Here is a 23,958-nt window from a genome sequence, read left to right as displayed (position 1 = left end):
GTAACGGTCCTCACAACCACAACAAATCCCAGTGTACGCAGGACGTGAGTGTGAGTGTGTGTGTGTGTGTGTGTGAGTGCTCCCAAATCCCAATGTACGTGTGCGTGTGTTCCCAAATCCCAGTGTGGGTGCGCGTGTGTGTGCGCTCCCAAATCCCAGTAAGCGTGTGTGTGCGTGCTCCACACCTGGATGAGCTGGGAGTCCATGAGCTGAGAGGTGCCCATGCCAGGCCCCTGGCTCAGCTGCCCATCGTACACCAGCGGCTGGCTGCCGTTGATGGGCTGGTAGTGGGAGCCGGACTGCTGCTTGACCATGTCCGAGGGCTGCATGCCGGGGAAGGGCGAGTAGGGCCCCTTCAGGGGCGCCCCGCCGGACAGCACCATGGGGCTGGGCTGGGACAGGTTGGGGTGCATGTACACCTGGGACCTGTGGAGGGAGAGTTGGGGCTCAGGTGCATCAGATGGGCTCAGGGCTAGCATAGCACAGCTAATCAGATGGGCTCAGGGCTAGCATAGCACAGCTAATCAGATGGGTTCAGGGCTAGCATAGCATAGCTAATCAGATGGGCTCAGGGCTAGCATAGCATAGCTAATCAGATGGGCTCAAGGCTAGCATAGCACAGCTAATCAGATGGGCTCAGGGCTAGCATAGCACAGCTAATCAGATGGGTTCAGGGCTAGCATAGCATAGCTGATCAGATGGGCTCAAGGCTAGCATAGCACAGCTAATCAGATGGGCTCAGGGCTAGCATAGCACAGCTAATCAGATGGGTTCACGGCTAGCATAGCATAGCATAGCTAATCAGATGGGCTCAGGGATAGTATAGCATATTAGCATGGCCAAAAAGGATTAGAGCTCAGTTGACCCAAGTGGTACTTGTCTGAAAGATACAGGGTTCGTCAGGAACAGAGGGTCCAGCAAACACGGGAAAGACTTTCAGCTCAATCTTCCTGATATATCAATGACCTGGCAACCATCACGCCACAGCCACTTTCGATACAGGTGATACTAGTGACGACACACCAATGCTGGGATTTCAAAACCTAGCTCATACACCTAGCTGAAACTAATAGGGAGGGAACCTTGCTCTGTTCTCTTATTTAGAGAGACGGTTTAGTTTACTTTAGCATTCTCTCAAAATAATTCAGCTGGTGGCCGGGTTGGCACATTAGCATGGTGGGCGTTGGTACCTGAAGGGGGGCATGGAGCTGAACATCTCCTGGGACTGGGAGACGGGGAGCCCACCACGCAGCCCCAACTGGGCCTGGGCCTGCAGAGACGTGTGCAGAGAGATGGGGATCTGCTGGGCCGCCGCAGCCTGTGGAGAGACGCGCACACACACACACACACACACACACACACACACACACACAGCACAGCAAGTCTTACATCACAATCCAAGTGTCAGGCTGACATGCTTTTAACTGACTGAAACAGTAAATTAAAAACAATAGTGATTACCAAATTAAAAACAATAGTGATTACCAAATTAAAAACAGCATGAAGGAAACATGGGTAAAGACCAGCACAGTTTGAAAACATGAAAACAGGGTAACGAGTAAGGGCCCTGCCCAGGACCCCCGTAAAGGCCTGGCGGGTGGTGTGAGGGGGGGTACTGACCTGCTGGTAGCTCTGCTGTTGCGTCATGGTCGGGCGTGAGAAGTGGTGGGTACTGACCTGCTGATAGCTCTGCTGCTGGGTCATGGGGGGCACCAGGCGTGGTTGGCTGGAGAAGACATGCCCATCCAAGTACAGAGGGGCGATGTGGTTACCTACGGGCACAGGGCATCAGCATTAGGGCACAGGGGGGCAGGAGTGTGTGAGTGAGAGAGTGTGAGAGAGAGAGTGTGTTAGAGAGAGAGTGTGTGAGAGAGTTAGTGTGAGTGTGAGAGAGTGTGAATGGATCATGTCTGTGGCGAGTGCGGACCTTGCATGGAGACAGAGGGGGCGACGGAGGCCACGGGCATGGGGGGCATGGAGACGCCCCCAAAGGAGCTGTAGCTGACCCCACTGGATGAGCCCACACTGCAGGCAGGCTGCACCCCAGAGCCTGGCCCGCCCGGGGAGCCCTGCTCCGGGATGGACTGGGAGTTCTCCCACGCCTTACGCGCACTCTCCATCTGAGGGACCGCAACAGGGACACACACACACACACACAATTTAAAGGAATTAATGTACTAAAAACTACCAACTATAAAGCAATACATAACAGTTTCACAGAGTCGCTCATGTATTCAGCATGTCATCAGTTTACTTTGTAATTCATAAATAGTACACTTTGTGTGTGTGTGTGTGTGTGTGTGTGTATTAACCTTGAGCGTGAGGTCTGCGCTGGGGAAGGAGATGGGGTTGAGGGTGATGCCGGGCTGCAGGTGGTCTCTGCGCAGCATGGGAATGGTCTGAAACCATATGAAACATAATATGAACGCACTCTAGAACCACATCACTATTGCACTCTAGAACCACATCACTATTGCACCGCATAACAGGTCTGATGAACCACATCACTATTGCACTTGATAAGAGGTCTGATGAACGTAGGGCATTTCTATGGCCGGGCTAAATCGGGTGGGCAATTGAAGTGCTTTATTTGCGGAGCGTAAAAATATTTTTAAAAGACTGGTCTAATTTTTTAAATCACATTTGGTGTAGCCAGTTCCCTTGTATATAGTGGGATATGTCTGAAAGATACAGGGTTTGTCAGGAACAGAGGGTCCAGCAAACACGGGAAAGACTTTCAGCTCACTCTTCCTGCAATATCAATGACCTGGCAACCATCACACCACAGCCACTTTCGATACAGGATGATACTAGTGATGACACACCAATGCTGGGATTTCATAAGCTAGGTCATACATTTCATAGGCTAGTTCAAACTAACTGTTCTAGCATCTGCTCTGAGAACAGAACACTTGAGCTACGTGCCTGGTGCAGCCTGCCTGTCGGTGATGATCACAGCATCATATGATACGATGCTAAACCTGACAGCATGCCTGTCGGTGATCACAGCATCATAAGATACGATGCTAAACCTGACAGCACCATATGATACGATGCTAAACCCGACAGCATCATATGATACGATGCTAAACCTGACAGCATCATATGATACGATGCTAAACCTGACAGCATCATATGATACGATGCTAAACATGATATGATCGAGCATCATATGACAGCAATATAAACCTGACAGCATCAGATGATACGATGCTAAACCTGACAGCATCATATGATCCGATGCTAAACCTGACAGCATCATATGATACGATGCTAAACCTGACAGCATCAGCATCATATGATACGATGCTAAACCTGACAGCATCATAACGAGGGCTCAAGGGCTTCAGGACCAAAACGCGTTTGACTCACATTGCTGGCGAGGGCGTCCTGCAGCTTGGTGACGGGGATGGACACTGGCACTGGCGTGGAGCCGGGGGGCAGGCTGAAGTCCGAGTCCTTGGCGCTGACGCCAAACTCGATGGGCGGCACGGGCAGCACGTTGTCCACGTGGATGTCCACGCCGTTGACAGGAGTGATGGGACCCTCGAGCCGCTCCACCGCCTCGGAGCCCTTCCTGTGCTTCAGCGAACGCTCGTTACCGATGGGACCCGGCTTGTGCTCCTTACTCTGCTCTGGGCCTGCGTCAGAGTCCTAGAGAGAGAGAGAGAGAGAGAGAGAGAGAGAGAGAGAGAGAGAGAGAGAGAGAGAGAGAGAGAGGCAGAAAGAAAGGAGAGATAAGCGCTCAGTTCAGGTTTCAATACCCACATTGCAAGTCCCTGTGTCTTTGAAGAGTCTGTTGAATACCACTCCAATTTACTTGAACTAAAGGCGTGTGGACACAGACAGACACGCAGCAGGCACAAGCCAGCTTTACCTCAGAATTGGGCTCGCTCCCTGTGTAGGACACTTGCTTGGTCCAGGAGTCTCCACCAGATGACTGCACAGTGAGGGCTGCAGAGGATATGAGAATGAGGCATTACTACACAAACACCTGTATTAACCAATGCGAATGAGGCATTACTACACAAACACCTGTATTAACCAATGAGAATGAGGCATTACCACACAAACACCTGTATTAACCAATGAGAATGAGGCATTACCACACAAACACCTGTATTAACCAATGAGAATGAGGCATTACTACACAAACACCTGTATTAACCAATGAGAATGAGGCATTACTACAGTAACACCTGTATTAACCAATGAGAATGAGGCATTACTACACAAACACCTGTATTAGCCATCACCACTAAGGAGCACAGGTAACAGGTGATTGTGAATAGTGTAGACCTCACTATTAATATACCAAGACACACACTGAGATGGGAAGGTGTACAGTGTGTGTGTGTGTGTGTGTGTGTGTGTGTCCTACCTGAGCTGTTGGTCTCCCAGATCTCTGTGCCCAGGTTGCTGGCAGATAGCGCCTCCTCTGGCTGCTCCATGGAAAGGCTACCTTGCTTCTTGGCAAAGCGTGGAGGCATCTTGGATGGCATCGGTCGACTCTTCACACCCACCTGGCACCACCACACAGCACAGCACATGATCAACATCACACCCACAGCACATGGACTACCACATACAGAAACATATGGCCAGGACACCCTTTTTAAGTTCACTTAGAAAAGAGCAGCACTGTAGAAAAGAAGGAACGTTTGTATTATATGCACCTATAAGGAATTTTTTTTTGATGAATTCAAAAAAAACATAAAAGATTTTACAAATGTCTCCAGAAACGGAAATATGTATACTATTGGGGGGAAACACACTGCTCATGCCTAGCTGCAGATTATATCCTCAACTGCCATAAGACAACAGAAAACATAACACTTATGTTTGTAAGTGTATGTTTGTATGTACATGTAAATACTTTGTTTGATAATTCAACTATTTGACTATGCTATGCAGTTTTGGCCATTTCTTTGCTGTTTTCTTGCTTTTTGCTCGCAGGTTTCTCTGCAGAGCTCCTCCTACAGCTTCAGAGTGTATGATTTACGACACTTCTCGCTCGGTCAGTCTGCCGTTTCCTCTTTCCCTGTTCCTCCGACAACGGTTCACTCGCTTCCTGCTTCTTTTCGCTGGCTCTGCCATGACTAATGTCTGAGAAACTCCATCGCTACCTTGTTCTAGCCGGTGCCTGGTGTGTATGTGTTTAGTGTAGTAAAGCAATTCGTTACATCGCGAGGCTGCGAGACTTTGTCTCTGAGGCTGTCGGGCCCCCGGCCTAAAATTGCAAGGGTGGTTTTTCCACTCACAGGCGCTAGGGGGAAGCGAGGCGTTCAACCCGAAAAAAGTCATATAACCATTTCAATGACTCTGAAGCTGTTCAGTTAAGGTAAATTAAACAGAAAAAACGGCATAGTTTGCCTTTAAATTGATTTATGACAGAGTGTGTGTGTAGTATGACAGAGTGTGTGTGTAGTATGACAGAGAGTGTGTGTAGTATGAGAGTGTGTGTAGTATGAGTGTGTGTGTAGTATGGAGTGTGTGTAGTATGAGTGTGTGTGTAGTATGAGTGTGTGTGTAGTATGAGTGTGTGTGTAGTATGACCGTGTGTGTGTGTGTAGTATGACCGTGTGTAGTATGAGTGTGTGTGTGTGTGACATGAGTGTGTGTGTAGTATGACAGTGTGTGTAGTATGAGTGTGTGTGGTAGTATGACAGTGTGTGTGTAGTATGAGTGTGTGTGTAGTATGAGTGTGTGTGTAGTATGAGTGTGTGTGTGTAGTATGAGTGTGTGTAGTATGAGTGTGTGTGTAGTGTATGAGGTGTGTGTGTAGTATGAGTGTGTGTGTGTGTGAGTATGAGTGTGTGTGTAGTATGAGTGTGTGTGTAGTATGAGTGTGTGTGTAGTATGACCGTGTGTGTGAGTATGAGTGTGTGTGTGTGTATGATGTGTGTAGTATGACAGAGTGTGTGTAGTATGAGTGTGTGTAGTATGAGTGTGTGTGTAGTATGAGTAGTGAGTGTGTGTGTAGTATGAGTGTGTGTGTAGTATGAGTGTGTGTGTGTAGTATGAGTGTGTGTGTAGTATGAGTGTGTGTGTGTAGTATGAGTGTGTGTGTAGTATGAGTGTGTGTGTGAGTATGAGTGTGTGTAGTATGAGTGTGTAGTATGAGTGTGTGTGTGTAGTATGAGTGTGTGTGTAGTATGAGTGTGTGTAGTATGTGTGTGTGTGTAGTATGTGTGTGTAGTATGACCGTGTGTGTGTGTGTGTAGTATGACAGATGAGTGTGTGTAGTATGAGTGTGTGTGTGTGTGTAGTATGACAGAGTGTGTGTAGTATGAGTGTGTGTAGTATGAGAGTGTGTGTAGTATGAGTGTGTGTGTGAGTATGTGTGTGTAGTATGAGTGTGTGTAGTATGAGTGGTGTGTGTAGTATGAGGTGTGTGTAGTATGAGTGTGTGTAGTATGAGTGTGTAGTATGAGTGTGTGTAGTATGAGCCTCACCGCAGCACCCTGCTCCTTCCTCCTGTGCTCGTCCTCTAGAGGGCGCCGCTGCTTCTTAGACAGAGCGTCCTGGAACCCATCTGGACTGGGAACCGGCCCTCCTGCCTCCGTCTCAACTGGACAAACACACACACACACACTCAGTGTGAGCATTCACCAACTATACACATCACAGACAGATCATACACCAACGCTGAACACAATCAGTCTTTCACAAGTACTTGTGAAAAGCACAGGGGGTGTGTTTAGGATCAGTGGCCGGTTGCACAAAGCACCTTAAGTATGACCCTTAACACTTAATTTCTCCTCAGGTAAGGGATTTACTTAAGGGTGTTGCACAGAATACCTTAAAATGTTTCCTTAGTTAAGGGAAGCGTCAAAGGGATTTACTGCACTGAAAGGGATTTTCCGTCATGAAAATTCTATAGTTTCCGCAGTGTTCAACAGCTGTAGCCTAGCTAACTGCCTTTGCGCGATGCCATTAGTTAACCCGAACACAGTGCTTATATCTTATCATTCATCTTACCCTTAATAATATTAGCGGAAATTATCCGGGTAGCAGTAAAACATGTTATATACATGAACTGAACAATACTAGTTGGCAAGTTAGAAATGATCCTGACTGTCATCAGTGCACCAGCGTTTTGCCTGTGAACCGAACCCGAGAAGCTCATAGGCTAACAAGACATCCACATGAATTGTGCGTTAGCCTCGCGTAAAACCAAACAATAACAATCGTCATGTTTCTGATAGGCCTATCTATTTGACAGAGGAAGCCTATTTTTTATATTGTTTTGAATGGTCAAAGTAGTTAATAAACTACATTCATCAGCATCAATTCAGTTAATAATATGGTTAAGGTAGAGTCAGATGTCCCTTAGGATTTTCCCCTTAGTTAGACTACTAAGGTCTTTTGTGCAACAGTTTAAGGGATTTCTTACAAGATAAGGACAAACCCTTAAATACTAAGGGAAAATGTTAAGGAACCCTTAAGGAGAAAACTTAGCGGTGTTTGCGCAACCGTTTTTATTTTAAGGGACCCTTAAATCAGATTTTAAGGGAAAAACTTAACTTAAGGTGCTTTGTGCAACCGGCCACAGGCCTTGGAGTAAAGGAGTCTCTCACACACAGACACACACACACTTACTTGGGTAAGCACTGATGTCGTACTGAGAGAGCGCCTCGGCCATGTCCCCCTTCATGCTGCGGGTCTTCAGCTCCTTGTCCAGCTTCTTCCCGGAGCTGTCAGTGGGCACCGACTGCAGGTTCTCGTCCGATGTGTCCACGCTGTACACAGAACCGGAGACCAGACTCGCCGCCACTTCCTCAGGGGTTCTACAGAGCGGAACAAGGAACAGATACAAACTCAATAACAGGCCCCACGTTTGATTATTATGCTCATGTTCCTTAAGGAACATAACTCCGATCATGACGGGCCAATGACTAAGCACAGGGGGCAGACCTCAAAGGACAGCTGGATTGACAATTTAATGCACAACATTGTCATGAGCCGACTGGACGAAACAAAGTCAATATGGAAATGTTTTGAATTCATTTCATTTTCAGAAATCAACTGCAACGTTAAATGCAGACAGATTTACTTTTGCATAATGAAACAAAATTGACCTTTTGCAGGCGGGAGACACTCCATTCTGCCAGCTGTCGTTGCGATTGGCCGAGCCAGCCGTGGTGGGCGTGTCTCCAGCACGGCTGATTTTGCCCCCCTCCAGGACGGGCGGCTCGCCCTTACGGTTCTGCCGCTCCACCAGGGGGCGCTGGCTGGAGAAGCTGCGCTTGGAGTGCTCCCTCTTCTCCCCGGAGCCCGGCTCGCTGTGGCCGGAGTCGGACGGCACGTCGCCGTGGTGACCGCTCCCCCCCCCGCCGCCTCCGCGCTTCTCACGCCAGTCGCCGAAGTCGCTGTTGTCCGAGCCGGACTCCCAGTCTTCGCCCTGCTGACCGCTGCCCATCTCGTGAGCTCGGCCGCTGCCGCCACCAGGGTAGTGGCCGGGCCAGCCGTCCTCTCCGCTCTTGGCGCGTCCAGGCCAGGGGTTGCCGAAGTCTCCGTTGACGTACTCGTCGCTGTTCCACTGGCCGCCGGGCTCGCGCTCGCGCAGGCGACGGAAGCGGGGGGGCTTGTCCTGGCGGGGGGGGCGTCGGCGTCGCAGGGGGCGGTTGTCGGGGTTGTCGTTGTCCACGTAGCCGTCCCCGTCTGTCCCACCTCCTCCTCCTCCTCCTCCTCGCTCATCCACGCCGTTCTCGATGAAGGAGCTGGAGAACTTCTGCGCGTACTTGACCGGCTCGCGCTCTGCTGGCGGCCGTCGGGAGTAGGAGTCGCCTCCGAGAGCGTAGCCGTTCTCCTGGGCGCCACCGCCGGCCAGCTGGGTAGAGCGCCCTCTCCAGGTGGAGATGTCCCTGGAGCCGAAGCCGCGCTGGTACCCTGCGTTGAGGCGCGGGGGCAGGGAGCGTCCGAACCCTCGGCTGGGCTTGGCCTTGTCCCGTGCGTCGCTGCCCGTCCCCTGCTCGTCCGTGTACACTTTGTTGGACCTCCACGAGTCGCGGTCGGCCTTCTTGCCGCCGTCTGCGGGAGCTGGGTAGCCTCCGTCTCCGTTCTCCGTGGCCTTCTGGCGGCGGCGCTTGGGCAGCTCACCATGACTTTCGGAGGCCTCGCTCAGCGCCGCTCCGCGTTAGCGTCGCCGCTGCTTGCACGCACCGTCGCGAGGTCCCTCGGCCTTAGCGAACTCCCTCATTCCACGGCCCCGTCCGGCTCTCTGGGAGTTGCCGCCGCCGCGCGTTGTTGTTGCTAGCGCTGCCGCTGCCGTACCCGCCCCTGGAGTTCTCCCCTCGGGCGCCCCGGCCGCCGCTGCCGCCTCCACGGGCGCCGAAGTCCCGAAAGCCCCGTCCTCGTCCACCGCGCCCGGCTCCCCGCGCCCCGGCGAACGCCTGCTCCTCATCGATGAAGATCCAGTTGTTGCGGCGCGGTGCGGACGTCTCCCTGCTCTCCGGCGCGTCGCGAGCCTGCGTGTGATGACCCCTGCCGCCCGTCTCCCAGCTGTTCTCCTTGTTGTCCTCCTCCGGGGCTTGCTGCTGCTGCTGCTGCTGCTGGTCCAGCTTCTCCCCGCGGCTCGACGCAGTAGCCGCATACCTCTCTTTCTCCTCAGCCTGCTGCTGCTGCTGCTGATGCTGATGGTGCTGCTGCTGCTGCTGCTGCTGATGGTGCTGCTGCTGCTGATGGTGCTGGTGCTGCTGCTGATGGATCATCTTGTCTGCGGCTTGTGTGGCCGAGTGTCTACTGGGCAGCGGCTGGTTGTCCTTCTTCAGGTCGTACACGTTGGTCAGCACTTCCTTCTCCAGTCGGTAGGGGACCTGTTTCTCCTCTGGCTCGACCTTGGGTTTCTCGTTCTCCTTGTCCTCGACCTTGAGGGCCTTGAGCACTGGCCGCTTGATGGGCCCGGTGCGGCGCGAGAGCGGGCGGCTGCCGGACTCCGACGGTTGGCCGACGACACTGCTGCTGCTGCTGGACGAGCCACCAGGATCGGACCACTGCTGCTGCGGACCGTCCTTCTTCAGATGCCCGTCCTTCCTCCAGAAGTCCGCCTCGTAGCCCTTGTCTTTGTCAAACACTTCGTCGCCTCCGCTGCCGGCCCGCTGGTGCCGGGAGGCCTCCTTAGCGTCCGGTTTGGCGTAGTCTCCGTCTCCGGTCTGGGAGCGGCCACCGGTTGCGTCGTGCGCGTCTCCTCTTGGCCGGTAGGTCTGGTGGGGATGGGGGTCGTCCGCAGCGGTGATCTCCTGGCACTCGCTGCCTCGGTCCTCGTACGAGTCCTGCTGGGAGCAGGCCCGCTCACTCCTGAGGGAAACACGACCAGGGAGGGCAACCAGGCACACAAATAAACAATAAGACCAGAATAACATACTAAAGAGCAGAGATGTACAAGTCCTATTTGTTCACTAAAGAACAGACAAATAGACATTATATATCCTACGTTTATAGAGCAGAGAAATCTTTGTTGTGCCAAAGTTCAGAATAAAAACATGTCTGAAAGATACAGGGTTGGTCAGGAACAGAGGGTCCAGCAAACACGGGAAAGACTTTCAGCTCACTCTTCCTGCAATATCAATGACCTAGCAACCATCACGCCACAGCCACTTTCGATACAGGGTGAACAGCCTGGCCCTCCCTGAATTCCTACACAATGTCTAACAACTCCAAGCTCTAAGGGTGTACTTATAATGTCCACATGGAGCCCTATGGGTGTACTTATAATGTCCACATGGAGCCCTATAGGTGTACTCATAATGTCCACATGGAGCCCTATGGGTGTACTCATATCTAAACACATGGAGCCTGAAAGTGTTGTGAATCAGCCTCATTTCTGTAAATGTACATACTGCGTACTTCTTATGGTCATCTGTGATTTTTGTACCCATGTGTACCCTGTGTGTGTCTTTGGTCTGTATGCAAGCATACTTTGTTTATCCTTGAATTCAATGTAAGCTTGTCTAGAGGCCTTTTGCCTTTCACCAGGTGTGAAATGTTAATGTTTGTAGAACAGCATGTGTCCAGGCCTCTGAAGGACTTCCCAGGAAAGGAGGTAGTTTTAATTAAAAGACAATAGAAGCTGGCCAAAAGGCCACATCCCCTACACACCACACCTTTACCTTGCATATTCATACTAGTAGGTCACTCCTTCTCTATGTGTGTAACTTAAATTTGGTAGACTGTTTCTGTGTAGTCAGAGAAGTAGGAGAATACTGAGATACTGGTGAAATCCATGATGGGGTGAAACAAACATGTACTTCTCTCCCTTGAGGGCCACTGGCCCCTCATTGAAAAGAATAAAGCCTGGATCCTGATCTTGCATCATCCTGATTGAGTCTTAAGAGAAATATGGTAATAAAAATATACTATCAAGCCCTATGGGTGTACTCATAATGTCCACATGGAGCCCTTTGGGTGTGCTCATAATGTCCACATGGAGCCCTATGGGTGTGAAGCCCTGTGGCAGATGAGATTAGGTAAAACATCGGCACACAGGTAGAACCAATAGATGATCGTACAGAACCCCAGCTTCAGAAAATAAAAAGACTCCTTCCTCAAGATGGGAAGACAAAGAGGCAGCCCAGCTCTAGAAGATCCTAAACAGGGCTGTTACGCTACAGTGAGGGAAACCCATTTCCTGCTTTTCTCTCACCGGTCATCTCCTTGGCTCCGGTCACTGCTCTCCCTCTGCCGCTGGTAGGGTGGGGTGAAACTGCGGGCCGGGTAGCCATCTTGGCTCCACGGCGGGTAGGGCTCAGTGGAGGGGGCTCTCCTCTCAGGGAGCATGCTGGGGTGGCAGCTCTCGTCTGAGGCAGAGCCGGGGCTGTTCAGATGCTCTGGCTGCATCATGGGCTTCATCATGCCTGAGGACAAACACAGATTTAGTCCAAACGCTTCAGCTGCCATAACAGGAAGTCTCTCCTGCAGAACACAGCGCTCCATGCTAGAGGGGCCAAGCCGTGTGTGAAAGACACAGGGTTTGTCAGGAACAGAGGGTCCAGCAAACACGGGAAAGACTTTCAGCTCACTCTTCCTGCAATATCAATGACCTGGCAACCATCACGCCACAGTCACTTTCGATACAGGGGTTAAACCCAATACTTAAATCTTAAGCATCTATTTTAAAAACCCATAAGCTGTTATATGCAACTAAACTTTTTTTTTCCCCCCAGTTAGACTTGTGGTTTTGGTGAAAGTTGTACAATGTTTAAAACTCAATCCATCAAGCACATCTAACACACCAAAAAATCATGCTATCACACCATGAACCAAGCCTCGGGGACTGAACCGCACAGTGGCCATTCCCCGCACACTCCCTCCCATCCTCCGGGGTGCGCTCACCTGAGGAGTGCACAGCGTTGGGGTAGTAGTCCACGGGGGAGCGGCCCTGGGCCATGCGGGGGTCCATGTAGGGGGGCATCATCATCCAGCGGGGGTCGAAGCCGAGCACATGAGGGGGGTAGTAGCCGCGCTGAGGGGGGGCACCATGACCCGTCTGCTGCTGCTGCTGCCACTGCTGCATCTTATACACTTGCTCCTGGAACACACACACACACACATTTAGAGATCAAATATACAGTTAGACATAAAACACTGCTGCATCTTATACACCTGCTCCTGGAACACACACACACATTTAGAGATCAAATATACAGTTAGACATAGAACACTGCTGCATCTTATACACCTGCTCCTGAACACACACACACACACACATTTAGAGATCAAATAGACATATAACACTGCTGCATCTTATACACCTGCTCCTGGAACACACACAGAAAAATTCCAAACTTTTTCAAAACTGATTATCTATTCTTTAAAGACCCTACTTTATAGTTGAGCTTTGATATTGTTTAAATATTGTAAATGTACCGTTATGAGCAAAAAATCCAAAATTTCCAAAGACTTGACTGAAGTCAAAAATATTATCCTAAGTTTATAAAGTGGAAAAACTGTGCCAAAAAATGTCTGAAAGATACAGGGTTTGTCAGGAACAGAGGGTCCAGCAAACACGGGAAAGACTTTCAGCTCACTCTTCCTGCAATATCAATGACCTGGCAACCATCACGCCACAGCCACTTTCGATACAGGATGATATACAAGGGCCTTTTCTAAACCCATGGCCTATTAAAGTTTTGCTGTTGCATTAATGTAGATATCTTCAGTTACTCAATAGCTTTTTGTGAGGGCTTTAGCATTTGATGGGGAAAAAATAAGATTCCAATATCAATACTAAGAATTCCAATAACAACAATGCAAGGAGACAGCTTTAAGTAAACATTTCTTAAAATGACCATCAGTGATCAGAGCATCTTACAGTTTGTTTGTTTGTTCTGCAGCAGATATTTATATTCCTGCCAACAAGAGAGCACACTGGGTATTTAGTCCCAGACACAGGACTGGGCTTTGCTCTTGCCACATAGCAAAGCAACTTGGTAACAAAATCTGATGGACTACAGAAGTGGCACTGGGCAGAGAGAGCAGCCTCAGAACCAGTTTACGAGGCGTCAGGCAGAGACCAGAAGCACTCCTATGAACTCCCCCACAGCAGAAATAACGCCGCGGCTTCATGTCTGACTGCAAACGCTAAGCCCTCCAGTGCCGTATACATTCCCCCTCTTTGAGCTGGGCCACTTCTGATAGCGTGGCATGCGGACACTAATCCAGGGGAATTATGGGATAAGGTGGTCAGAGCGGGCGGCGGCCTCACCTGCTGCTGCTGCTGTTGCTGCTTCTGGAAGCGGGGTGCCACGGGCTTCTGGTGTCGGCCGTAGTCTGGCAGCGGGGACGTGGACTCCACGCCACCGCCCTCCTCGTCGTACCCGAAGGCAGGGCTGGCGCCGTCTCCGTACTCCTGGCTGGGGCACTGCTCGGGCGGCAACTCTGATACGTCTGCGTGAAACATTAACAACAACAACAACAACATCAAACAGTTAGAGTTTCAGACCAAGACGTGTGTGAGTTTGTGTGTGTGTGTACAAATGGACAAAATGCTCAGATATAAACACTGATATCCACAGGGGGCATTGTAGTCTCCACTAGTGCCATGTTTTGAGGATTTCAACATGCTGGGAGATTAGTGGAGATCATTGGAACGCAGAGAGTAGGAGATCAAGCACCTCTTGGACATTTCACGCACTCTGGCCCTAATCTAGTTAGTTAGTTAGGGATCAGGGGCAGCTGTGGCCTACTGGTTAGCACTCTGGCCCTATTCTAGTTAGTTAGTTAGGGATCAGGGGCATGGCCTACTGGTTAGCACTCTGGCCCTATTCTAGTTAGTTAGTTAGGGATCAGGGGCAGCTGTGGCCTACTGGTTAGCACTCTGGCCCTATTCTAGTTAGTTAGTTAGGGATCAGCTTTATACAGCCTCACACAGAAGATTGCATTTTATAAGAAACATTGACTATTTAAACATTATAGAGCAGAGAATTTTTTGCACAGAACGATGTTTGTTTGTTTAATTAAGCAATTTCACCAACCAAGGCTATTTAATGGCCAGAGCATTGTGTATTACTTGAGAACGAAAAGCAAAAAATTGTGTGAAAGATACAGGGTTTGTCAGGAACAGAGGGTCCAGCAAACACGGGAAAGACTTTCAGCTCACTCTTCCTGCATTATCAATGACCTGGCAACAATCACGCCACAGACACTTTCGATACAGGATGCTAAGGGCATGTTAGCATTTCAATAAGCAGCACAAGTACTCAAGTTCTCCAAGTAACAGCAGCTACTGACTAAACCTCAGCGCCCAGCACCGTAAGACACGTGCTAGCCGAGAGCATGTCATGCTATACCTGCTATAACACTGACCTACACATATCCCAACTGTTTCTGAGAGGATCTCCGAACCGGTCAGAATTCCTATCAAATCACAGTTTACAAACACAAGGTAAAGGAGTTGAAAGGCATCCAAAGCTTTTTAAGCTGTTCTGGTGGAGATCAGCTACGTGAGCAATATCAGCACTAGTATCTCTCGGAGGAAAAGAGGCTGGAGACCCTTGACCTACAATCACGTTCCTGCGCGGTATGGCACTGCTGTTCAGGCGCTCAGGACACCAACTGGAACCACCAAGGAACGACACAAGTGCGACTGCCCTGGGGCAGTAGTTCAAACGACCAAACTTTGCGTCCTTGTTTGCGATTGAGAGTTCGAACTTCCTTTTCTAGAAACACCAAATCCAAGAGCGATGGAGCGAACTACCAAAGTTGCGACGCAAGTTAGCAAACGACGCTTTCTAGGAACGAGCCCCAGATCGGTCTCTGACCTTTGCCGGTGTAGTGCCAGGCCTCCTGGTGGTGTTTGGCGGCATCTCGGCTGGGCGAGAGGGCGGCTTCTCTGGCCTCGGGATCTTTCGGGGGGTCAGCGGGCCGCTGCGGCCTCTCGCTCTTCCCGAACTTCTCGTCCAGCTTCTTGAGCTTCTCGGCGCAGGCGGCCAGACGCTCCTCGCGAGCACGCCTCTCCTCTTCCTCCCGGCGGCGCCGCGCGCGCTCCACCGCCTCCGAGAGCTCGGCCGACGCAAACTTCCCCCGCGACGGGCCCGGACGCTGACCCTCCTCCGGCTCCTCCGCAGACTCACTCGCCACACTGCCTTTCTGCTGCGGCTGGAGAGAAGAAGCGAGGGATGAGAGAGAGAGAGAGAGAGAGAGAGAGAGAGAGAGAGAGAGAGAGAGAGAGAGAGGATGGAGAGATAGAGATATATAGGGAGAGAGATGGAGAGAGAGGGAGGGGAGGATGGAGAGATATAAATAGGGAGAGATGGAGAGAGAGAGAGATGGAATGATTGAGGTGAAGAGAAAGGAAAAACAAAAAGGAATAATTAGGAGAATTCGTACTGTGTGATGCGCACTAGAGAGTACACACTATTACTCAATACGCACTATTACTCAAATGAAGAGAGTTCGTACTGTGTGATATGCACTATTACTCAATACGCACTATTACTCAAATGAAGAGAGTTCGTACTGTGTGATACGCACTATTACTCAAATGAAGAGAGTTTGTACTATGTGATATGCACCATCACTCAAATGAAAACTCCAGGTAGGGGAGGGTTGGCTAGTAAGCACTCATTGTCTGAAAGATACAGGGTTTGTCAGGAACAGAGGGTCCAGCAAACACGGGAAAGACTTTCAGCTCACTCTTCCTGCAATATCAATGACCTGGCAACCATCACGCCACAGCCACTTTCGATACAGGATGAACACATTGATACAGGCCACGATCTGTTCTGTTGATCTGGAAATAAGATCAGCTCGGGTCCCAAGTGTCTACCGCAAGATCTACATCCATATATGACCTCTATCTCTATACTGTACATCTACATCCATATATGACCTCTATCTCTATGTATACTGTACATCTACATCCATATATGACCTCTATCTCTATGGATACTGTACATCTACATCCATATATGACCTCTATCTCTATGGATAACATCTACATCCATATATGACCTCTATCTCTATGGATACTGTACATCTACATCCATAAGGACCTCCTTCTCTATGGATACTGTACATCCATATAGGACCTCCATCTCTATGGATATTGTACATCTTGTAATATTTTACAACAAGCAAACATGACTTTCAAGCAGTGACTAATAGGCACGAGTTAGAAATCTTTCCCAGGTGTGTTTGAGCTCACCTGGGCGTCGGGGGGGTAGCGGCCGTTGGTCTTCCTGACAGGCACCAGCTCTTGGTGGCGGTGGTACGCCTCGTCATCATTGGCATCGTGGGGGTACGCACCCTCACCAGAGCTGAAGGAGGCCTGGCGCTCACGGTGGTTGTCCCACTCGCCCCTGCGTCACACACACACACACACACACACACAGGGTGTGGGGTTCTGTGTAGGTATGGGGTTCTCGGCCGGTGTGTGGGGTTCTGTGCAGGTGTGTGGGGTCTCAGGTTGCGGGGGGCTGCTAGAGAGCCTTAGACTCACCAAATCTTACTCTTGTCCCCGGCCGCATGATCCTCCTCGTCATCGCTGAACTTCAGTTTCTCGCTGTAATCCACTTCCTCATGGAGGCCTGCTCGAGGGCGCACACGCGCACACACACAAGATTGAGATTAGACAGGAGGCTTCTCATGCTGTTGCGCACACACACACAAGATTGAGATTAGACAGGAGGCTTCTCATGCTGCTGCATTCAGTCGGAATTAGAGGCTCCTCTGTTGCCACTGACTTAGAGCAGATGGTTTGTTTGTGTGTGTGTGTGTGTGTACACACCAGTGTATTTGCAGCCTAAATGCACAATGTAGACAACTCTACTACATATATTGAGGAAGGGGGAAAATGTGTGAAAGATACAACGATTTGTCTGAAAGATACAGGGTTTGTCAGGAACAGAGGGTCCAGCAAACACGGGAAAGACTTTCAGCTCACTCTTCCTGCATTATCAATGACCTGGCAACCATTACAGGGGATGCTTCTTCGACCTGCTCATTGCTCAGCTGTGTGCCAACCTTCAGACACACACTTTGTCCCACGACCAGAAGACAAGCTGAACGTTTTTTCATCTAATATCTTAAAAACAAGACAGTTTGGATTTCTTTAATTGTATGTACATAAGGGATGTATTAATGTAAGAGGAAGGGGACTGTCGTGTGTGTGTGTGTGTGTATATAAGGGGACTGCTTTTAGATAGAGTTCAATACAAAAGGACAGAGGAATGTTTTAATGGTGTTTTTTTTAAAAAATGATCGTTCCGGTCCTTGATTGTGATTCAGCCAATCACGTTCGATGCCGTTGTAAAATCCAGCACAAACATACACCTTGACCGCATTCCATTCTATATTACTGCGCTACCATAACCTGATACAAAAGTTAAAGTAGCTTCGTCTCGACGTTGCTTGGCAACCATTCAGATAGAGGAAATATATTTCTTGGCGGAAGAATGACTATCTATGAATAAATCGTTACATTTCTCGTTGCTTTACCTTTACTTTATGCAACTTTGCTAGGTATTTATAGCAACAGTTTTAGAAAAGCAAGTACACTCGCCCCTTAGCTGTTGTAGAATCAGTGTAACCTACGGCCTCTTGGGGCTTATTGTTTAAGTAAATTGAGGGGGTAGTTTGAGTGCGGTCCATCATGCGCTAGAGTCCTTACCAGCCCAGCCATCCTCGCAATCCTTGTCCAGGTCGTCCAGATCCTTCAGGTCCTCGGGGTTAATGATGGCAGGGCGAGGGGCACGGTCGCCAGGGCGACGGATGGGGCGAGAGGCGAGGCGAGGGGGTGCCCTGACGAATCGGTTCTCTCTCCTCACCTCCCCGCTGCACAGATCACACACACACACACACACACACACCAGAGGGAAGACAAACAGAGAGCAGACAGTCAGTCAACTCAGATTCACTCTCAAAACAGCAGCAGACCTATAGCTGAAAGGCCAGACCGCTTTGCATGCTGGGGGACATCAAAGAAACCCCAGGGAGAACATGCCAAACCACCTCTAACCAACAGAGCGGCCTTTACAATATACCAACAGAGCGGCTTATACAATATACCAACAGAGCAGCCTAGATATAAAAACCACCTCTAAAATATACCAACAGAGCAGCCTAGATATACAAACCACCTCTAACCAACAGAGCAGCCTATACAATATACCAACAGAGCAGCCTATACAATATACCAACAGAGCAGCCTATAAAAAAAACACCTCTAAAATATACCAACAGAGCAGCCTATACATACAAACCACCTCTAAAATATACCAACAGAGCAGCCTAGACATACAAACCACCTCTAAAATATACCAACAGAGCAGCCTAGACATACAAACCACCTCTAAAATATACCAACAGAGCAGCCTAGATATACAAACCACCTCTAAAATATACCAGAGCAGCCTATACATACAAATACCAGTTCATTGGTCCTTCAAAAAGAGACATGCAACAATGTTTTGTAATAACACATGCTTGACAAAACAATGCTAATCATAGGATCTTCATTATAAAAACAGAGTTGCCTTGTCTGAAAGATACAGGGTTTGTCAGGAACAGAGGGTCCAGCAAACACGGGAAAGACTTTCAGCTCACTCTTCCTGCAATATCAATGACCTGGCAACCATCACGCCACAGCCACTTTCGATACAGGATGAACATATGGTCAGTATGATGACCATTTAGTGTCTGTACCTGCATTTTAATCCTTCATAATTCATTTGAATTAATTAGTATTTTCCTTCATAGAAACAGTAGCCATCGGATCTAAAAATCTGACCAAAGCATGATGGTTACTGCTGATCCCGTGCCGAGAGACTTCAAACGGTCCACATGCACTCTTCCAAAACGGCGCACAGAGAGAAGTGGTTGTTTGTGCGGCGTCCATGCCTGCTGGGACTTACTTGACGGGCTCGGGGGCAGGGAAGGATGGTCTGAAGTTGGGCCTGGCGTCAAAGCGCATGGGGGCACCCGCTGCAGGAGGGGCATGCTCAGAGGTGCCAGGGGCATCTCGCGGCTCTTTGGGGCACATCTGTAAACAAAAACACCAAACAATTAACACAAATAATAACATTATTCTGGACAAATCCAATGCTTATGAAGTCAGTTCCTCCAAATACTTACACTTTAAAACTCAGACACCCATCTTGTACCATTTAAGGCACACTAAAGACAACCAAACTGTGCCTTCTGAGACACGGTCATCACTCCCGCCATTATTTACAAGCTAGATGATCCATACACTCATTTTACTGCCATCAAGTCACCACTGTCCAATGTCCAAGATAACAGATTCCCGAGCAGCAATTAAAGTTCAAAGCTATCCCAAAGTGAAGTGTAACGTGTTACTACTAAATAGCTTCACAGTGATGAATGGAAAACACTTTTGAAACGGCAACATCCACACTAAGTGTTATAAGAAACATTGACTATTTAAACATTATAGAGCAGATAAATCTTTACACTGCACTTGAGAGCAAAACAATTAGGACATGTGTGAAAGACACAGGGTTTGTCAGGAACAGATGGTCCAGCAAACACGGGAAAGACTTTCAGCTCACTCTTCCTGCAATATCAATGACCTGGCAACCATCACGCCACAGCCACTTTCGATACAGGGTGAACAGCCTGGCCCTCCCTGAATTCCTACACAATGTGTGAGAACTGCAAGGTTGTACTGCACTATGGGTTTCATGTGTGAGAACTGCAAGGTTGCACTGCACTATGGGTGTCCTGTACTCCCTGAACTCCTACACGATGTGTGAGAACTGCAAGGTTGCACTGCACTGTATGGGTGCCCTGTACTTACGAAGGCGGGCAGCATGTCGTGGTAGGTGCCCTGTACTTACGAAGGCAGGCAGCATGTCGTGGTAGGTGGCGGCGGCGTGGTGAAGCTGGTACTGCAGGGCGGAGGGGGCAGGGCGACGCAGGGGCTGGGCAGGACGCAGAGAGGGCTCCTTGGGGTCGGAGGTCGAGGAGGAGGAGGAGGAGGAGGAGGCAGCAACGACAGCAGCAGCCGTGGAGAGGCTGCCACCGGCGGCGGAGGAGGAGGAAGAGGAGGAGGGGGGAGGAGGAGGAAGGGGGGACGCGGCGTCAGCCGCACCTCCTCCTACTCCACCACCACCACCTCCTCCTCCGCCGCTGCTGCTGCCACTCTTGCCCTCCGAGTCGGAGGCCGCGCCCAGCGGCAGGGCGAAGGGCTGCAGATTCCTCCCACCACCCTCCCTCCAGCTCGTCACATCTGAGAAAGGGGGAAGAGAGAGAGAGAGAGAGAGAGGAGGAGAGAGAGATAAAAAAAAGGGGGGGAGAGAGAAAAAAAGAGGGGGAGATAGAGATAAAAAAAAAAAGAGGGGAGGGGGGAGAGAGAGAGAGAAAAAAAGAGGGGGAGGGGGGGAGAGAGAGAGAAAAAAAAAAGAGGGGGGGGGAGAGAGAGAGAGAAAGAGAGAGAGGGGGAAGAAAGAAAGAAAGAAAGAAAGAAAGAAAGAAAGAAAGAGAGGAAAGGGGGAGACGGAGAAAGAGAAAATAGAAAAGATGAGTAGAGACCGAAGGGGAGAGGACGAGAGCAAAGAGAAGGGGAGTAAATGAGTTTGCAGGTGCAGGATGGCAGGATAGAGCAGAGGAAGAGGAGGAGAAGAAGAAACGAGAGAGGAGGAAGAGAAAACAGCCGTGAGCTTATGGGATGAGGAGCCTCCAGTTGAGTCAGTTTGACGAGCGCTCAGGACTGCTGGCAGCACTGCCACGCCTTCTCTTCAGGGGGAGTTATCGTCCTTATCTAAAGTCTGCTTTTAGAAAGGTTCATTTTTACACTGCGACACAGGCCAACCTATGACCTCTGGGTGACCTTTCAGACATCTAGGCATGGTTACTGTTCTTTGCCCCCACGCATACAACATGGTAATTTGCACTAGACGTTTAAACTACACATGGTTACCGTGACCCCCCTCCCCCCCCACACAATGGTAATTTGCAGTAGACGTTTAAACTCTGCATGGCTACTGTGCCGCTCTGTGCAAATGTGAGACTCACTCTGGGGGCGGAGGCTTGGTCCTGGCCCATACGACGGATCGTAGACGCTTCTTTCCTTGCCAGCCTTGTCCTGTTCGCCAGCTGCTTTCAGCGTCGGAAATTCCTCGTGAGAGAAGGGCTGCAGTCGGTTTGAGCCCCTTGAACCTGACACACACACACACACAGACAGACAGACACACACGCAAGGTGTTATGGGGAGAGCCAGCACACTAAAGGGGGAAGATAAAGTGAGGTCTAAGGAGATTTCATCTATTACACCCATAAAGGGTTTCAGATTTTAGATCAGGGGGTTTGATTCAAACATCCACTTTAACAAGCAAACTCACCATCTTGTTCTACTGCCTTTCCATTTAGCTGTGCCCATTGCTTTGGTCCACCTGTGTTTGTGCTCTGAGAGAGAGAGAGAAAAAAAAAAAAAACGCACACACACACACTTTGATGAGGGCAGGCTTGTGACAGTATGGTGCATGAATGCATTAACCTGAGCAGTCTTCTTATTTAACCTGAGCATCCTTCTGATTTCACTTTGGTTAATTTCCATGTTAGCCAGACGGTTGGGCTCTCTGCGGTAGTGTGTGTTCTGTGACACTATGGCTTGGTAACACACTCTTATGCGGTGTGGTGGAGTAACTATGGTAACACACTCTTATGCAGTGTGGTGGAGTAACTATGGTAACACACTCTTATAATGCGGTGTGGTGGAGTAACTATGGTAACACACTCTCATAATGCGGTGTGGTGTGATGGAGTAAGAGGTGCTGAGCCCGAGCCCTGGGACACACTGCATGGGTTGCGTTTGTGTGATGGCGGCATTACAGCACCATGTTAACAGGCGAAGGAGAAGGGTTAAGGGTTCTTATGCAGTATGGAGAGTTCTGCAGTATGTGTGTGTGTGTGTGTGTGTTTAATAGGGTTCCTATGCAGTATGGAGAGTTCTGCAGTGCGTGTGGGTGTTTAATAGGGTTCTTATGCAGTATGGAGAGTTCTGCAGTGCGTGTGTGTGTGTTTAATAGGGTTCTTATGCAGTATGGAGAGTTCTGCAGTGCGTGTGTGTGTGTGTTTAATAGGGTTCTTATGCAGTATGGAGAGTTCTGCAGTATGTGTGGGTGTTTAATAGGGTTCTTTTGCAGTATGGAGGGTTCTGCAGCGCGTGTGTTTAATAGGGTTCTTATGGAGTATGGAAGGTTCTGCAGTATGTGTGGGTGTTTAATAGGGTTCTTATGCAGTATGGAGGGTTCTGCAGTATGTGTGTGTGTTTAATAGGGTTCTTATGCAGTATGGAGGGTTCTGCAATATGTGTGTGTGTTTAATAGGGCTGTTGCTGCTGCAGGGGTGGGGTGGGGTGGGGAGGGGTGAGGTGGGGTGGGGAGGGGTGTCCTACCTCCTGGCTGGCTACTGCTGTTTGCTTCTGAAGATTGGAGACAGATTTCTGTAAAGCCAGCTGCGGCTGCAACTCCGGCAGCTGTGCTGATGATGCAGTGGAACTGTGGAGGAGGGGGTGGGGGCACAGGTAAATAAACAAACAAGCAACCGACTCCATAAACAAACAACAACAACAACAACAACAACACAACACACAGTACCATCAGACAGACGCCACCGTGACCCTGACAGAGCACAGAGGGCAATCACTGCACCCTCACAGCAGTTGCAGATGACCACAAATGCAAATGACCGTGCACCCACAGACTGCGGGCGCTGAAATGGTCACACACACACACACACACACACACACACACTACAGCAGCAGCCCGAGGCAAACACACAGATCCAGCACCAAAGGGACTGCGCTTGAAGGTGACGGGGGACTGACAAGGCACAAGACAGGGGACTAACAAGGCACAACACTGACGCTCAAGGCTGTCAGGCAACTGCCCCAGAGAGCACATATCGCCCCATATACCGCCACAGAGAGCATATATCGGCCCAGAGAGCACACCCACATTTCTAACATCAGGGAGACAGGGTCTGCAGTGTGGGCTCAGATATCCTGTTTACTCACAATGTGAGCTCCAAATTGAGGTCAGGCTTTTTGCTCCTTCAAAGGAATAGGCCTCTGCACTGATTGCTGGATGGTGATGATCCGGTCACTTTGCCAAAGCTTCTGGTTCCTCTTCCTCCCTCCCACACAAACACCTTTAGGTGCCCACACATCACCACACACACCATCGCCAGAGCACACTCCACGACCACCCACCCACTCAGGAATTCAATGAGCCAGCCTCACCTTGGCCATTCACTCACACATTGATCCAGCTAACACACACACACACGGCTGAGACTCTGTCCTTGACAAGTGACAGGGAGACCACATCATGACTAATTCCACACAAGAAACCCCAAGCAGTGTGTGACTGCAGTGTTTCGTGATTTACCTGAGCATCTAAAAGAGTTACTTACAGAAGACCAAGGCAAGGCAAGACCAAGCTCTTTAGTAATAGAGTGACAAACTACATCTTGGCTTCAGAAAAACGCCAGGAAGGT

At 49.7% G+C, this 23,958-nt stretch overlaps 1 protein-coding gene and 9 non-coding genes across 10 annotated transcripts in view; all 10 read right to left on the bottom strand.

Annotated features, from left to right (window-relative positions):
- The window catches only part of prrc2b (proline-rich coiled-coil 2B), a 33,424-nt gene that overhangs the window by 4,493 nt on the left and 4,973 nt on the right, over positions 1-23,958 (bottom strand). Inside the window, 24 exon segments of the mRNA XM_048258886.1 lie at positions 186-426; positions 1,191-1,318; positions 1,621-1,772; positions 1,928-2,120; positions 2,313-2,399; positions 3,373-3,654; positions 3,878-3,954; positions 4,382-4,523; positions 6,456-6,571; positions 7,603-7,790; positions 8,082-9,239; positions 9,241-10,299; positions 11,645-11,855; positions 12,334-12,529; positions 13,706-13,887; positions 15,261-15,597; positions 16,646-16,799; positions 16,940-17,027; positions 18,110-18,273; positions 19,353-19,480; positions 20,298-20,689; positions 21,475-21,618; positions 21,801-21,864; positions 22,856-22,958. Of these exon segments, the coding sequence (XP_048114843.1) occupies positions 186-426; positions 1,191-1,318; positions 1,621-1,772; positions 1,928-2,120; positions 2,313-2,399; positions 3,373-3,654; positions 3,878-3,954; positions 4,382-4,523; positions 6,456-6,571; positions 7,603-7,790; positions 8,082-9,239; positions 9,241-10,299; positions 11,645-11,855; positions 12,334-12,529; positions 13,706-13,887; positions 15,261-15,597; positions 16,646-16,799; positions 16,940-17,027; positions 18,110-18,273; positions 19,353-19,480; positions 20,298-20,689; positions 21,475-21,618; positions 21,801-21,864; positions 22,856-22,958 (5,986 nt within the window).
- Positions 878-1,004, bottom strand: LOC125305294. The gene has a single exon (XR_007195387.1). It is a non-coding gene; the product is annotated as a small nucleolar RNA SNORA71 (small nucleolar RNA).
- Positions 2,679-2,805, bottom strand: LOC125305293. Its single transcript, XR_007195386.1, has one exon. It is a non-coding gene; the product is annotated as a small nucleolar RNA SNORA71 (small nucleolar RNA).
- Positions 10,486-10,612, bottom strand: LOC125305295. The gene has a single exon (XR_007195388.1). It is a non-coding gene; the product is annotated as a small nucleolar RNA SNORA71 (small nucleolar RNA).
- Positions 11,953-12,079, bottom strand: LOC125305287. The gene has a single exon (XR_007195380.1). It is a non-coding gene; the product is annotated as a small nucleolar RNA SNORA71 (small nucleolar RNA).
- Positions 12,961-13,087, bottom strand: LOC125305290. The gene has a single exon (XR_007195383.1). It is a non-coding gene; the product is annotated as a small nucleolar RNA SNORA71 (small nucleolar RNA).
- On the bottom strand, positions 14,532-14,658 carry LOC125305286. The gene has a single exon (XR_007195379.1). It is a non-coding gene; the product is annotated as a small nucleolar RNA SNORA71 (small nucleolar RNA).
- Positions 16,067-16,193, bottom strand: LOC125305289. Its single transcript, XR_007195382.1, has one exon. It is a non-coding gene; the product is annotated as a small nucleolar RNA SNORA71 (small nucleolar RNA).
- Positions 18,977-19,103, bottom strand: LOC125305288. Its single transcript, XR_007195381.1, has one exon. It is a non-coding gene; the product is annotated as a small nucleolar RNA SNORA71 (small nucleolar RNA).
- On the bottom strand, positions 19,942-20,068 carry LOC125305291. The gene has a single exon (XR_007195384.1). It is a non-coding gene; the product is annotated as a small nucleolar RNA SNORA71 (small nucleolar RNA).

This window comes from Alosa alosa, chromosome 12 (genome assembly GCF_017589495.1).
Source record: "Alosa alosa isolate M-15738 ecotype Scorff River chromosome 12, AALO_Geno_1.1, whole genome shotgun sequence".
NCBI classification, from domain to species: Eukaryota; Metazoa; Chordata; class Actinopteri; order Clupeiformes; family Clupeidae; genus Alosa; species Alosa alosa.
Note: the sequence above shows the minus strand (reverse complement) of the source record. Positions and strands in the feature narration are given on the sequence as shown.